Source organism: Rhinatrema bivittatum, chromosome 1 (genome assembly GCF_901001135.1).
Source record: "Rhinatrema bivittatum chromosome 1, aRhiBiv1.1, whole genome shotgun sequence".
NCBI lineage: Eukaryota > Metazoa > Chordata > Amphibia > Gymnophiona > Rhinatrematidae > Rhinatrema > Rhinatrema bivittatum.
The window spans coordinates 587,015,892-587,033,153 of NC_042615.1; the positions used below are offsets into that span (position 1 = coordinate 587,015,892).

Genomic DNA, 17,262 nt, shown 5'->3' on the forward strand with positions numbered 1-17,262 from the left:
CTCAACATCCAGGCTGTGAGCGACAGGCCTGAAAGTTGGGTTGTCACAACCTGCCCCGAATCTGTGTGATGAGATCTGGGGAAGTCCCCAGTCTGAACGGTTTCTAGATGGATACCTCCCATAGGAATGGAAACCTGACTTGCCATGACCAATGAGGGGCTATGAGAATCATAATTCCCCTGTCCTTGCAAAGCTTCAACAAAGTCTTCGCTACCAGTGGAACTGAAGGATACGCGTACAAAAGACCCTTGCCCCAATACAGGGGAAAGCATCTGAGGCTGGCCTGCTGTGAGTCCTGTACAGGGAGCAGAACTGAGGAAACTTCCTGCTCCAAGGTGCAGTGAATAGTTCCCTGTCTAGGCTGTCCCAGAGGCGGAAGATCCAATTTGCCATACCCTGATCCAGAGACCACACTTGGGGCCTGAAGCCTGTCCGCTAATACATTCTCCTCGCTAGCCAGATACATGACCCTGAGCACCATCCTGTGGGAATAAGCCCATGACCAGATCTGAACTGCTTCCTGACACAGGAGGTACGAGCCCATGCCTCCCTGCTTGATGACAGACCATATTGCAACTTGATTGTCAGTCTTTAATCAGGACAATTTTGTTGGACAGCCAATCTCCGAAAGCCTGCAGAGTGTACCCGGTTGCGTGAAGCTCCAGGAAATCGATCTGACATTGCTTTTCCTGGGCGGACCACAAAACCTGGATGCTGAGCCAGTCTACATGAGCTCCCCAGCCCAGGGTAGATGCATCCATTGTCAATGTATTTGAACCCAGGGACTTTGGTAGGTAACCCCTCCCCCCCCCATTCCGGTTTGGAAATGTCTTGCCACCAGGACAAAGATTCCCGGAGGGCCGGAGATATTCAGATGCAGTCTTGGAGGTCCTGTATGGCCTGATGCCACTGGGACCTTAGGGTCCATTGGGCCCGCCACATGTGTAGTCAAGCAGCCATCTGGCCCAGCAACCTCAGCATGTCCCAGGCTGATACTTGCTGCCTCTTTTGAATCCCTCTTGTGATGGTCATCTAGTTGATGGCCCGTTGCATGGTAGGAAGGCCTTGGCCTGAGCCATCTGATGAAGTCCAACTGAGGTATCGTGCTGAGATGGAACTTGGGGAAATTGATGACAAACCATAGTGACTCAAGCACCCGGATGGTAGAGTGCATGGATGCTTCGGCCCTTGCCCAAGAGGTGCTTTTGACCAGCCAATCTGCCAGATAGGGGAAAACACGGACTCCCAGCCTGCACAAGTGGGCTGCCACCATGGTCAGGCATTTTGTGAAGACACGTGGGGCGGACCCTAGCCCAAACGGCAGTATGCAGTACTGGAAGTGCTGAGTTCCCACCACAAATCAGAGATTCTTCCGATTACTGGGGAAGATCTTTATGTGAGTGTATGCATCCTTCAGATTGAGAGAGCATAACCAATCCCTTTTGCAAGAAAGGTATTACAGTGCCCAGGGAAACCATCTTGAACTTTTCCTTTTTTAGAAATTTGTTCAAGGCCCTTGGATCTAGAATGGGATAGATTTCCCCTGTTTTCTTTGGTATCAGGAAATATTGGGAATAAAATCCCTGCCCTCTTTCTACTAGTGGAATGGGTTCAACCACTCTGGCCATTAAGGAGGAGGAGAGGTCCTCTACAAGTCCACTGGGTACTTTAAATTAAGACCACTTTGCCATATTCAGCCTTATTTGAATCCCCATGATTTCAGAATAGTACTGGCATTTATTTTAACAAGAGACTATTGTAATTCTCTGTATATGGGGTTGTCAAAAAATTGTTTTTACGTGCTGTAATTACTGCAAAACTCTTCAGCATGTGTGGTAAACTAAAATTCCATCATGGGGCACTCACTTCCCAACTTAGGAAGCTTCATTGGCTACCGGTTGCACAATGGGTTTAAATTTTAATATTCGTTTTCAAATTGCTTTGTGCTACTGCTTCTGTTTATTTAAGCGGCTTGTTTAAATGGTATCACCCTATCTGTGTTCTGTGATCTGCTGCATAGCATCTTCTGGAGATCCCAATAATAAAGGAAGCTCATTTGTAAGAGACCAGAAATCAAGCATTGTCAGTCATAGGGCCAAGACTCTAGAATGATTTACTGGATGATTTATGCTTCTTAGATGACCTGAAGGCTTTCAGAAAATTGCTAAAAGCCTTTGTTTTCAGAGAGGCTTTTGAATAATTTTGAATTGTCCGCCTTCCTGTTAAAGGGAGGCACTGAGAGGGTGTGCACCCTGTGGCGCTCTGCCCCTGGCTGGCATATGGGAACCGATGGAACCAGCCATGTTCGCCCTGAGGCTGCCTCTTCTCTGGGGAAGCTTCCGCTCCAGAGAATCAAGGATGTGCACTGGACTGAGTGGTGGCACCTTCAATACCCCAGGCATTGGAACAGGCTGTATGTTGATAGCACACCAATGAGAGCATGTAGAGATTCGAGCAGGGGCTTGAGGTAGATTGGTGCTGGCCCTGCTATTGTCGGTGCCTCAACACGGAAACTCTGCATCACCCATTCCATGGCCGCCTGCATGCACTTCTCAAGCTCCTCCTTGAACATTGCCAATGCCAAGACTGACTGGGAGCTAGAAGGATTAGCCACATCCTCTTCAGAACCAAGAGGAGGATCGATGAAGGACATATGAACTGATGGAGGCCGTGTTGAACCCCAGGTTTCATGGAGGATTGGCTGTCCTCCCCATGGAGTCACTTCAGAGACATCAGAGCATCCGCTTGTGCATTCCCGTGCCCGGCACCATGCTTTGACGGGGACAGATGCCAATGTTTCTTTGGTTTCCCTTGATGCTTGGATTGGTCTCTCCCCAGTGCTGAGGCCAATGATGACAAACCTGATGTCTTCGACCTGGAGGAGCTAGGTGAGTGCCTGTCTCTAATGTCCCTATCAGCTTTCAATGCTCACGAAACCAATGGCTCCACCAATGTCAAGGGCTCGATGGCCATCGGTGCGGCTCCAATGTCCTTCGATGTCCTCAATGCCAATGGCTCGGACTTGTCTGATGCAAAAAGTCACTATCTTTTCAAATCAGGTCTGCCATTATTATGGGGTCAGCTGAGCACATCTGCTGCAACCCCAGACATCATGTGATGCCCGTAGGCAGAGGACATTCTATCATGGGGATCCATGATAGACATGGTCCTTTTACACTTGGGGCATTGCTTAAATCCCATAGAGGACATGGCATCACAAAATAAAAGGGTCACTAAATCAAAATCCATGGTGACAGCCATTGATGGAGAGTGGACACCAATCACACTGCCGCCCCGGGTGAACGACAACGAAAAGAAACTACCAAAAAACCTAAGACGATAAGGGGAAGATACCAAAGAGACCCTCGATGAACACGAGGCTAAAAATGTGAAAAAAAATGCAAATTTAGAAAAAGAAGAGATATTATTTTAACCGCAAAATCTTACAGTGAGACACAAGGCTCCGCAGAAAAGAAGAGACTGAAGGGACCCCCGCATGGATGCGTGGTATAATAGCATGTTGAGCATGCTCAGAGAGGCTCAGTCAAAGTTCTAGAAACTTTGACACAAGTTTTCTGTGACGGGCTCAACTGTTTGATGTCACCCATGTGTGAGGACTGCCATCCTGCTTGTCTTTGGAGAAAACAGAAAAACACTCAGGAATACAGACAGGCAAAGACAACATAGGACCAAGGGACTGCAAGAAAGGCCGAAGCCTGCAAGCTGCCCAGAGGCCATCAGAGAAGCACAGGCTGGTCAGAATAGGACTGCAGTCAATAGAAGCTATTGCTCTAGGTGGGAAGGAGCCCTAAAAGTAAACTGGATTGCCTGCTGCTAGGGTCTTTGCAGAATAGCAGAGTACAGTTCTAAAGGGTTTCAGCCATTGCTGCAAATCCAAACAGGTAGAACACCTGCTATACCTTACTGGAAAGTCATAGTGCCTCAAGACAGGAGCTGAGCTGTTAAGTGAAGTAACAGATCCAGAAAAGAAATAGATTAACAGTTTTCTGTCAATTTTCCTTGATACTTGGTGCTGAGGTCAGTCTGGGAACAGTCCAGAGCAGGGCGTGAGCAGTGATCCATTACAATGGGCCTTACACTCCTCATCTGGATGTATGTTTCTAAGAGAAGCTGGCGAGGAAGAGAGAACGGGAAAAGAAGATATGAGGGAAGGAATTGATGAGGATGAGGGAGAGAGCAGGAGGAAGGAAAGATCTAAGAGACAGAGGAAACAAGGTTTTACCATTTTCTAGTGCAAAGGATAGCATCAGTAAGTTTGTAGGTACATGTGCACTTTGTGACCGAAGATGCCACACCAAGGATTTTAAAAATCACCACACCAAGACAAATCAGACTTCCTGGCATCAGGAACAGGACTTTTTTTTTTTTTGTTTATTGGTCCTACATTAAGGCTGATACAGTACAGAGCGCTAGCGTTACCCCTTATTCAGTAAGGGGTCGAAAACGCGCGTCCAACCCCCCCAAACCTAATAGCGCCCGCAACATGCAAATGCATGCTGATGGCCCTATTAAGTATTCCCGCGCGATTCAGAAAGGAAAATGTGCAGCCAAGCCGCACATTTTGCTTTCAGAAATTAGTACCTACCCAAAGGTCGGCGCTAATTTCTTCGGGCACCGGGAAAGTGCTCAGAAAAGCAGTAAAAACTGCTTTTCTGTGCACCCTCCGACTTAATATCTTGGCGATATTAAGTCGGAGGTCTCGAAAGTTACAAAAAGTTTAAAAAAAAAAAAAATTGAAGTCGGCCCACGGCTCACGGGTTGAAAACCGGACGCTCAATTTTGCCGGCGTCCGGTTTCCGAACCCGTGGCTGTCAGCGGGTTTGAGAACAGACGCCGGCAAAATTGAGCGGCGGCTGTCAATCAGGCTGACAGCCGCCGCTCCTGTCCAAAAAGAGGCGCTAGGGACGTGCTAGTGTCCCTAGCGCCTCTTTTTACCGCCGACCCTAATTTGAATACTGAATTGCACGCACAGGAGAGTGGCCTGTGCATTCGCCCGCTCTCCCGCGGACTTTACTGTATCGGCCCAATTGTTAGAATAAATTCCTTAGGGGGTGCCTATCTTCTCCCAGACCTAGGGGTAGATTTTAAAAGATTGCTCGTGGGCGTACATGTGCGCGCGCTACCTGGGGCACGCACATTTACACCCAATTTTCTAACATGTGTGCGCAGGCGCGCGCATATTATAAAATCTTGGGTCGGCACACGCAAGGGGGTGCGTGGCTTCTGAGGAGGTCCGGCAGAGCCGTGGCCCCGGCTGACTTAGCTTCCTATACACGTGATGCTTTCTGAAATGTGTATTCTGCCTCGGAAATGAAATTAAAATTACAAAAAATTAAAATGGGACTCCTAAAGATTTGGTCTCTTTCCATTGCAATCTGTATTCCTTCTTTTGATTGTTTTTCTTTTTTTTCCTAATATAATTGCCCTGGAATTGGATAGAGAGCTGCAGATGTCTCCTTCTCTAGGAGGAAGACTTTTTGGCCGACGATGTTCCTTTTTACCTCCACCATCTACCTCCTTAACTGGCCCTTCCTCCAATGCATTTTGAAGGGGGATCAAGGTAAGCCCCTCTTTCTCCCACCATATGCCCACTCTTAAAAGCTTTTTGTCTGCATAGAGGTGACAGATTACACAGTAACTGCTGACATCACAAAACCTGCACAGCAGCATTAAAAATCAGTTTTTAATATCTTTAAAAACAAACAGGACCAGCTTGGTGACTCTAAGGGAAAGGTCCCCAGTTCAGGCCCCGGTTAGGTCTTCTGTTCCCTGGGTCAGTTGGGGCTGGGCATGCCGTGAAGGCAGTGTTCACAACCCCAATGTGGGAGGGAGGGAACTGTCGTCACTGCTTAAAGGTGATAACCAGTGGGCGGATTCAGGGACCATATTTGCGGGGTTCCAGAACAAACCCTGCTGCATGATTTTCCAGCTCAGGACCGTCATTGCAATGACCAGGCTAGCCAAACTGGGTGGGGGAGGAATGTAAAATACAGGAAAAATCCCCAAGTAGCTGTGAATGAAAGTTCATTGTGCCAGATGAGCTAGAGGCCCCATGGAGCAGGTGGAAAATACTGAGTCAAAAACAAATAAACAGGGGACTGAGAGGAGAGCATCTATCACCTTTGCTGACTGAGCCCTTAACTGACCGGTGCTTGCTACAGCTGTGTTCCCTGACGTCAGATGCCCAGGACAGTCATCTACCCGGGACATCAGGAGGGGCTTTTAGATTTAACCATGCTGCAGTGCGTAGCTGCCACCGGCTTGCTGCCTAAGCTGTGCACGCTGAAGGGGCGCGTGGCTTGTTTTGTTTTTGAATTATTTCCAAGTAAGTGCTCTCTTCCTTATATTTATTTGGTTATTTCCCGTCTGGCCTTATGGAGAAGAAGAGAAAGGGATCTGTTTGATATCCCCCCTTGATCCTTTTGCTCCCCCCTCGATGTCCCAAGTGACCATCCCAGGATGTTTTCAACTCTCGAGCTCGAGTATCCCTTCAGGGCTGGATCAGCTAGACAGAAATCTTCCTGTCGCTTCCACGAATTCAATCTCTCTCAGCCCTGACCTTCGTCCACCACCTGTATTAGAGCCTGCGCTTGCATCTGGGTCTCAGGTGAATCTGGAACTTATACAAGATGTTCCGGATGATTTCCCTGTGGGGGGAGTCCCAGTTTTGCCGTCTTCCCAGATTTCTACTGGCAATTTGCATCTTGCCAGTGTTTGTGGAAGACCAGCGCAGGCCACTATGGAGTCACTCTGGATTGCCATCAAAGGTTTGGAACAATTGTTGGGGGGCTAGATTTGATAGTTTGGTTGCCACTGTTGCTCAAATTCAAAATCAGATTTCCGGACAAGACCAAGCTTTAAAGGCTACCATGCAGTGTATTTCTCTTTTGGAACAGAAATGTGAGACTTTAGGTAAAACTGATGTAACCTTGGTTAAGGGTCAAGAAGTTTGTCAACGTAGATTAGAAGCCTTAGAGAATTGTTCTAGGTGATTGCATCTGAGGATATTATATTTTCCTGAATCTATTTCAGCATCCTCAATTGAGTTGCTTAGGAAGTTTTACACTGAGGTCCTTAATGTTCCTCAGTCCTCTATTCCACCTATTACCAAAGCTTTCTACTTGCCATCTAGGCAGATATCTTCACCTTCTGGGAGTCTCTCTTTGTAAATTAACCCTCTAGATAATCTTACAGCTTTGATACAGGATTCTCAAATTGAAATTTCTGGTCGTGCAACTTTACTTGTTGACTTTGCCCTTGAATCTGATAAAATTTGGACGATGAAGATGTTTTTTCGCCTTACTGATGAAAGTTTCTTAGGTCAGCGTCTTGATATTTTCCCTGATGTTGCTAGAGGGATCCAATTGAGAAGGAAAGCTTTTTTGCTTAAAAGACGAGTGATTGATTTAGGTGCGACATTTCTTCCTCAATTTCTGTGTAAGTGTATTGTCAAACGACACTTTTAAGTATATATATTTTTTGATCCTGATGAATTGGAAGGCTTCTTGCAAAACAGGGAAAGACCCTCGATTGTACCCAGGGCCGGTGCAAGGGTATTGGGCGCCCTAGGCGACCCTTGCGCTGCCCCCCCCCCCCCACCGGTCATGCCTCCCCCCCACCTGTTTCGGCGCCGACTGTGTGTTTCTCAAGGCGCCGAGCCATAGGAGGTGCCGAAGAGCAGCCACGTGGTGCCACGAGCGGGGCCTATCCCGCTCGTGGCAAAGAGAAATAGAAACAGTCAGCGCCGAAAGAGGTAAGGGAGGGGGGGGGGGGGCGTGACACTGTGTTTTTAAGGGGCACGAGCAGCGCGATACTCGCGGCCCTGAGAAGCACACAGTCTCTATTTCTGTTTGCCGCAAACGGGATAGGCCCGCTTGCGGCTGCTCTTCGGCGCCCCCTAAGGCTCTGCGCCCTAGGCGACCGCTGACGTTCGCCTAATGGACTCACCGGCCCTGATTGTACCTCCATAGCTGGCTATCCTCTTTGCTCTCCATGTTAAATAGGAAGGTAAAACTGTGATTGCTGAGCTTTCTTTTATTATGTTTCTTTTCTTGTGTAGTTTCAGTCCCCAATTTTATGGTCTTACTAGAGAATCCCTTCCCTGGTTATTATTTTTGCTTCTTCCCTTTGGGAATTGTAATTGCCCTTATGTTTGATTGTCAAGTTTCCTTATATGTTAATGATATGACTGCAATTTGTTAAAATCTTGAAACTAAAGAGTATTAAAACAAACAAACAAATGCCATTAATATATGGCACAGACACCAGGGCAAATAGTTTTAAAATTGCTTACGCACGAGGGGAGGAGACGCCACAACTAACTTGTGAGGTCATCGCTGGTGATTCATAGAAACATTTACATCCACTGGGTGAGAATAAAACTGTCATCTAACAGGAAATGAAGCCTGTGTTTCCTATAGACTGCTGAAAGAATTTGAAGATAATTGCTTGGTGCATCTCCCTTTACTAAGGATGACCCCCAAGAGGTCTGAGACCTCAGCTGCTGGACATGGTATCATTACATGAAACAGAATGGGCTTAGGTCACAAATGGGTCAACACCGCCCGCTTTGAAGTGTTCTTTGATGAATGAAATACCATCAGTCACAGCCAATACAAACAGCAGACTGTTCAAACAAACATTCAAATACTTTACTTTTAAGATAAGGGAAGAGGCAAAAAAGTGACATTGCCAGGCAAGATAGCAGTCTAATTATGTTCCTATACTGCATGGGCTTTGTTTAAAAAACAAAAAACAAAGGTAGGGTAATGCTGGATTAAGCTCCCAAATCTCCTGGGATGGGAGTACCTTGAGAACTGAACAAGAGCCTAAGCAAGGCAAGCAAGCGGAAGAGGTTTGCACTGGCATAGGTCAGATGAAGCAGCAGCTACAGAGCACAGAACTCCTACCGGTGATTCGGTTCTCAATTTCCCCTTGCATCTGGAGGGTGTCCACATAAATGGTCCTGTTTCCAATGAACCGAGCACAGGCAATTCCCCTGTAAGGCTGGCAAAACCCATCTTCCTGGTAATCATCCCTGCAAAGAAATGCAAAAAACGGATTCTGTAAGTGGCATCTGTGCAGCGTCGCATTCCAAAGGAAGAAAAAGAACTTCCCCCAAAACAGCAACCATCTGAACCCTTTCAACCCTCCCCAGACGCCCTAACCTCCCTTTCACAATTCTGCAGTGCTCCTTGAGGGCCCGGAGGCCAGGGAGAAAACAAATTAATTTAAGTACCATGTGCTGGAGAGCCTTTTTTCACATTTCACTCTTTTCGAAAGGGAGACAATGCCATCATGTGGTGCGATGATGGTTTTTTTTTTTTGGTTTTTTTTTAATAAACATAGAGAGCCACTGTAATCTGTCTCCCTTTATAATGGTCGGTTCCTGCAGACAGCAACCAAACAGCATTTGCACAAACTTTAACCAGAATAGCAAATGATGAACTAAATCAAATGAGACGAATGGAATGAAAACCCAATCGGTGGTTTAAAGCTCACTAGAGTTCTCCGGTTCAAAACCAGACTGTTACTCGTTGCTTTGTTTTCCTTATGCCTTGTTCAATGAAGCCTGGCCACACACTGAATTGTAGTATCTGACACTCTGCAGGGAAGAATTCCAGTAGCTGTAATGGTCCTACATTACATTTCAAGGGACCAAAATGGTCTCGAAAGCTCATATACTACAAACATCTTTCTTATCCAAACTTACAAAAATAAAGGACCAACATGGCTATTAGAACTCCGCCAAGCCTTCAAACGAAGGACCAGCTCCAAACCTCAGTTTTATTTAAAAAGTGTAGCCAAAGCCCTGAGCTCCCCTGTGGTAGCCAGAGAGTAAATCCCTGCATCAAAGAAAGCGAAACGTTGCAACCAAAAATATGTCTACATATTGTATTTAAACAGGAACAAATCACTACACGGAAGAGCGACTTCTTCTTTTACTAATTGATATTTTCTGCGTGTCAAACCTCACTGGATCGCCTTCAATTATTACCCCTGTTGTGATGGTGGTGGTGCAGAACTTATGGAAGGCGCCCCCAGCATGGATGTGCGGGTCGCCGTGAATAACCAGGTGCCCGCTGCAACTCTGGGGGCCCCGCCTCCGCCGTGCTGACCGGCCTTACCCTCGGGGCTGGAGAGGGGGACCCATTCTCCTCCTCCCTCTCCTCCTCCGGCGGCAGCTGCATGTGGCCAGCACACCATGTGCACTGGGCCTCCTGGTACGCTGGGGGGCGGTGCTTGTGATGTTGCACCCCCAGGTTGGCCAAGTGTCAGGGGAATGTGCTCCGATGCCGCGCCACATGATTGGCCAGAGGAGTGACACAGTGACGTCGGCCGAGGGGGGGGAGGGGGGAGGAACTGACGGGAGATTTAAAACCCACTGGCTCCCTCTCATCCGGCCTCTTCATCCTTGCTTTGGCATAGTGCAGCACGTTTCCCTTCCCAACCCACCCTTTGGTTAGTTAGTTTCAAGTGTTAGTTAGCAAATCATGTTGGTTCATTGTTAATCTGTCGAGGCGGCAAATTCTTGGAAGATTAATGTAACAATGAGTGCTGTGTACGAGGCAGGGAGGTGCCAATAAAGATGAGAAGGGCCTAGGGGCTGCCACTTGGCGATTGGCCTTTGAGGATAGAAGTCAGGCCTGAGGAGCAAGCCTTGACGATTCAATGGCCTGGCACATCTGCGAGGGGCCCCAGAGGGGTCTGCTGCATGGCGGCCTGATGGGGCCCCTCCAGTAGCGGCGCTCCACCGTTGGATGCAGGGCTCGCAGGGAGAGCGATCTCCTCTTCTCGCTCCGTTCAGGTTCTGCTAGGGCGGAAGGCACGGTGTCGTCAGCACCTCCCCTGCGGTTAATAGAAGGACTTGGAACCTAAATTAGATTCCCCTGTTAGGGTCATCTAATAAACAGCTGCAGCCAACTTGCATCCCAGTTATGACTGAGGTTCTCCCCCCCGAACCTAATAGCGCCCACAACATGCAAATGCATGTTGATGGCCCTATTAGGTATACCCGTGCGATTCAGAAAGGAAAATATGCAGCCAAGCCGAACATTTTACTTTCAGAAATTAGCGCCTACCCCGGGCACCGGGAAAGTGCACAGAAAAGCAGTAAAAACTGCTTTTCTGTGCACCCTCCGACTTAATTTCATGGCAATATTAAGTCGGAGGTCCCGAAAGTTACAAAAAGTTAAAAAAAAAATAAATTTTGAAGTCGGCCTGCGGCTTGAAAACCAGATGCTCAATTTTGCCAGCGTCCGGTTTCCGAACCCGTGGCTGTCAGCGGGTTTGAGAACAGACGCCAGCAGAATTGAGCGTCGGCTGTCAAACCTGCTGACAGCCACCGCTCCTATCCAAAAAGAGGCGCTAGGGACGCGCTAGTGTCCCTAGCGCCTTTTTTTACCTCTTTTTACTGCCGGCCCTAATTTGAATACTGAATCGCACACACAGGAGAGTGGTTCTCCCGTTGACTTTACTATCGGCCCATTTGAGAGAAATTCACCAGGTGTTAAAGCCATCAGTGAATTTACAAGGAAATAAAATAAAATAACACTTTTAGGTCATAATAAATGGTATTTCAGCCCCAATAGGCAAATAAATTGATAAATATGAGTAGATATACACAAAGACAAAATATATTAAAATTAATTTTATTTGCTTTCAGAAACATCTAAGTTGGCAGTAAGTAGTTTATATATACCAACCAATTACCAGCTCTTTAAGCTAGTGTACACTGGAAATTGCAGAAACTCTATATACTTCAAATTTTCTTGATACCAGTTTAACTTACACAACAATACAAATTGTCAAAGGACTTTACACTCTCTCAGAATATGAATTATTTCAGAGTACTTCTCTAGGGAAGTACAATTACAGCAGCTATACCAAGACTTAACTATTAGATAAGTATTATTCCTTGTTTTTCTTAGAGTACTCAAATAAGATTTTGTGTACTTGTACTTTTTGAGAAATTTGACTCTTTGGGTGTATTTTCATCTATCAGGTGCTCCAGGTTTGCAGATGGTGGTAAGTATGAACTACTTATTTGCTATTTCTTCTCTTGTTTATCTCTCTAGTTTTTTTCTTGTTATATCTAAAAGTTGTCCTGTTTTCTCTCTCTCACAATTTCATTTTTGTCATCTTTGTTTCTCTATACATCTTTTCTTTGTTTTTCTTCCTTTAACCACAGGAAGGGAACCAGAATGTTGCTTGTGAAGCTTAGTTGCAATGACCAGCCTCACCACCCCAGTTTGCAAAGTCAATGCAACTCTATTCTTTAACAAACATAAAAGGAAAGAAAACTGGACTACACTTTTACAGAGTATCTTCATGCATCTAAAATGTTTCCTTTAGTGCAGTGATAACAAGCTACGACCCACAGGCCAAATCTGGTCCTTAAAAGTTTTTATTCCAGCTCGCCTATCATCCTTGATGCGTGACGCTTGAGCAAGGAGGTGGGAGCATCGGAGTATTTTAATGCTGCACTGGCAAGGTTCCAACCCCTACCAGCAAGGAGAGACCATATTTGTCGGCACTGGCAAAGTTTCCACCCCCCACCAGTGAGTCGAGGCCCGGTTGTCGGCATGCAGGTGAGATTTCCACCCCTGCCAGTGAGAAGAGGCCCCATTGTCCATGCACTGGTGTGGTTTCCATTCCCCACCAGCAAGGAAAGGCCCTGCGCTGCTGTGAGAAGAGGTGAGTACAAGGGGAGTAGGAAGGGAAAGTGGTGAGGATGATGAGTGAGTGGAATGGAAGGAACATGAATGAGTGGGAAGGAGAAGATAAGTGACAGAGGGAGGTGGGTGAGTGTCTGGGAAGGAAATAAGTGAGTGGGTGGGTCTGAGAGAGGGGCTAGTGGGTGAGTGGGAGTAAGGGGTGAGTGACAGGGAAGGGGATTGAGTGGGAGGGTGATTAACAGAGGGGAGTGAATGGCAGAGTGAATGACAGAGGGAAGGGGAAGAATGGAAGGGGAGGGAAATGAAGGTAGTGAATGGGAGGGAGTGACTGAGGGGTGAGTGACTGATATGGAAGGGTAATGAAGCAAAGGAAAAGAGTGAGTGGAAGTGAGGGGGTGAGTGACAGAGGGAAGGGGAAAAGGTGAGGGGTTGAGTGACAGAGGGAAGGAGGGTGAATGACTGAAGGGAGTGACAGGGAAGGAAAAAAGGATGGAGGAAGTAAAAGAGGGAGTGAGAAGAAGAGACGGTAGAAGGGTGCATGAGTGTGAATGTGTGTGTATATGAGAGAGAAAGGAGGAAGTTTGTGTGTACTCCGCTCTCCTTCCTTCTACTAATCCAAGTCTATAATCTCAAGGTGACTGGAAAGGAAATGTTTCCAGGTATAGAGAGAGGGGGGATGTTTTTTTTATCCTTATTAGTTTTAATTATTAGGTGTTCAATATGTCTGCTGTTTTGAAATATTTGATTGGACTGTCGACTTCAGGAAGAAAGATAGAGGATGAGATGTGGGGGAGAACAGACTTCACCCCCTCCCACTGCCTCATGAAAAAGACAAATATAGTATTTGCTAAGAGTAGAATAAAACATCACTTTCCAAACAATTGTTTAAAAATAATTTAAAAATGTACATGTTACACATAACAAACCATTCAAAAATCATATAATGCAATATTCACATTGGTAATAATACAGTTTTCTACTATTGCTGTCCTTCTCAATCTCATGTGTCCTCCCCTTTCTGATGCTTCTTTTATCTCCTTCATGTCACTTCTCTCCTTCTTTGTTTTTCTACCATTATTCTCCCTCTGACTTCTTGACTTCACATCCTCTCCTTCCTTATGCTCCCATCTACATTTTCCCAACTCTCACCTCTTTTCTCCCCCTCCCCAAAAGGTTTCCATTCCCCTACTCCAAAGCTTACATTCCTCTATAAATAATTTTACAGATATCATCTGAAATTGTTTAGATCTCAAACATAACAACTTGAGCTCTTAGAGACTAGATTTCTTCACACTTATTGTGGTTCATTGGAGTTTTATTGTGGCATGCAATAATTCACAACAGATTATAGTTTCATTAGATATTGCTTTAGTTTTGTGGTTTTGCATATAAAAATCATTCTTGATCCAAATACGTCAAACGAATCTCAGCTTGTATTTTACTGACACACTGTCATCTGAATATCCAGCATAAAAGAATAAACTTTACCAACCCCATCCCCTGCAGGTTGAGTCCTTGGGTTCTGGGGACCGGCAGGATTTATGCGATGGTCCCACAGAGTAAGGGGAAATGGAAAATCCGAGGCCAGGCTGGGTCTGGGCAGGCAGCAAACAGAGAGATACACCAAAGACAAGCCCAAGGGTCAGGACAGGCAACAAGGAATGAGGTCCAGGTGCTGGCAAGGATCGGTGGCAAGAGTAGGCAAGGTCCAGGTAAGGGTCAGATCCAGAAGTCAGTCCGAGGTGAAGGCAGGAATGAACCAAGGGGACCTGAACAAGGCAGCACAGGCTGGATGAGATGAGGCAAGTCAGGGCTGGAGAGGCAAGGCTAGGCCGGACGAGATAAGGCAGGAATGAGCAGGAACACAAGCAACACACACTGCACTAGAAAGGGGTAGCTGTTGCTGAGGTGCTAGCTGGGAGCAAGCGCCAGGTTTAAGTATCCAGGAGGTGGTGACATCATCCCTGAGCGCACAGGCGTACCAAGGGTCTCCGGCACCTAGGGGCCAATGCAGTGTGTTGAGTCCCCTGTGCCCTCACCCAATCCTCCTTGTCAAAATAATTCCGAGCAAGAAAGGCACACTAATACAAACCCCTGAAAAGAGACGAACTGACAGACTGTTGTGAAGAGCCTGTGGAGTAAAATCTTTCCTGCCTGCATTCAGGCCGCCAACATTGCCCCTTCCCTCCGTGGTACTGCAAACAAACAAAAACATTCTCTGATAAAGATTAAGCCTAAGAGTGAAAGACTGTAATGTATAAATTCTTCCAAATTTTCCAGTTTTTACACTTCTTACTATCAGGAGAATAAAAAGGAAAAACCATTCCAAAATGTATCTTTTCTCCAGAACTGCACACATCACTACAGCACATTGCCTAGCCCGTCACCAAATACAGAATAACTGACCATTAATTAGAAAGAGAAACATGGGAGACAAAAGCTGAACTAGAAACCCAAAAAGCCAGACTCTGCCTGCAGAATAACACCAGAGAAATAATTGCATTTTCCCTGTACTATAAAAATATAGAAATATTCAGATGCACATTTCCCAAAAATGAAAGAGAGATCATCAAATTCTTCCCACTTCCCCTCTCAGAGAAACAGAAACAATAGCAGTCGCTCTCCTACCCTCCCCCAGGCTCCAGAAGTTTTGCTTCCCAGCCTCCCTCCCCTCCCAGACATCCCAGCCAGATTCATATGCAGCACAATAATGCAAAAACAGAAACATCATCATTCCTCATAAAAAAAAAATCAAGAAATATAAATCCATCATAATAATAAACCATACTAATAAAAGAATATTTCAAAAGAAATGACAGAGCATCTACTAAATAATAAGGGTAAAACCAACTTTAAACATTTCCCAAAAAATCAATTAAATATTTCAAAACAGTAGACATATCAAATACTACCTAAAACAAAAAGATGGATAAAAAGTGTTCTCATCTCTATACCTGGGAACTTTTGATTTCCAGACACCCTGAAATTGACCTGGATTAGTGGAGGACTTTTCATCCAGGAACTTGTCCAAACCTTTTTTAAATGCAGCTACACTAATAGCTTTCACCACATCCTCTGGCAACCCTTCTATCCTCTTTTTCTCACTCCCCTCTTCCCTTCCCTTCACCCTCAGTTACTCACCCCTCCCATTCCCTGTCACTCAACCCCCTTTCCCTCATCTCACCTCTCTTCCCTTCCAGTCACTCCCCCCCCCCTCATCACCCTCACCTATTTCCCTCCCCTCCTCCATTACCATCCTTCACTCTCATCCTCTTTCCTTCCCTCTCAGTCAAACCCCACAATAGAATGGACATGCCTGAAAGAGTAGAGAGAATGAAGAGGGATTTAAGAAAGCTGGAAGAGTGGTCAAAGATTTGGCAGCTGGGATTCAATGCCAAGAAGTGCAGAGTCATGCATCTGTGGTGTGGTAATCCAAAAGAGCTGTATGCGACGGGGGATGAAAAATTGATGTGCACACACCAAGAGATGGATCTTGGGGTAATAGTGTCTGGAGATCTGAACATGGTGAAGCAATGTGACAAGGCGATAGCTAAAGCCAGAAGAATGCTGGGCTGCATAAGAGGAATAACCAGTAAGAAAAAGGAGGTGATAATGACCTTCTACAGGTCCTTGATGAGGCCTCACTTGGAATAGTGTGTTCAGTTCTAGAGACCATATTTCAAGAGGGACAAATTCAGGATGGAGGTGTTCTAGAGAAGAGCGACCAAAATGGTGTGAGATCTGTATGAGAAGAACTATGAGGAGAGGCTGAAGGATCTGAATATATATTCCTTGGAAGCGAAGAGGTGCAGGGGAGATATGATACAGATCTTCAGATACCTGAAAGGTTTTAATGATGCACATTTGACAAACCTTTTCCACTGGAAAGAAATCAGTAGAACTAGGGGTCACGAAATGAAACTGCAGGGAGGACGACTCAGAACCAACATCAGGAAATAGTTCTTCATAGAGAGGGGGGTGGATGCCTGGAATGTGCATGTATGTATGAGCTTTTGGAGGAGGTGGTAAAGACGAAAACAGTGAGAGAATTCAAAGGGGCATGGGATAAACACTGTGCATCCCTAAAAGCTAAAGGATAGAAATGAGAAGAATGCATGGGGGTAACTTGCTGGTGTGGCGGTTACCACCCTTAACCAATAAGCCTTCACACTCTTGATGCACGCCACCATGGCTCTCTGCTTCAATGGCAGGGGGAAAGGGGGAATTGGATTTGAACAGCAACCAACAAGGGCCCCGACTTTTACAGTCTGGGGAAGCAAACAAGTATGGGGGTAACTTTCTGATGCTGCGGGTTACTTACCTTAACTAATAAGCCTGATACTCTGATGCAACTCCAACACTGCGCTCTCCTTCAACGGCAAAGGCATGACAGGGAACTGGATTCAACCAGCAACCAGCGAGGGCCCTGGCTTTTATCGTCTGGGAAACTGATAAGCATGGGGGTAACCTACTTGGTGCAGCAGATACTACCACAAGCTTGCTGGGCAGACTGGATGGACCATTTGTTCCTTTTCTGCCATCATTTCTATGTGCGTTTCTATGT

At 46.1% G+C, this 17,262-nt stretch overlaps 1 protein-coding gene across 1 annotated transcript in view; it reads right to left on the reverse strand.

The window, feature by feature from the left end:
* ROR2 (receptor tyrosine kinase like orphan receptor 2) overlaps positions 1-17,262 on the reverse strand; it is a 427,542-nt gene that overhangs the window by 21,690 nt on the left and 388,590 nt on the right. The window contains exon 5 of the mRNA XM_029618794.1: positions 8,931-9,058. Within this exon, the coding sequence (XP_029474654.1) occupies positions 8,931-9,058 (128 nt within the window). The remainder of the gene's footprint in view (positions 1-8,930; positions 9,059-17,262) is intronic.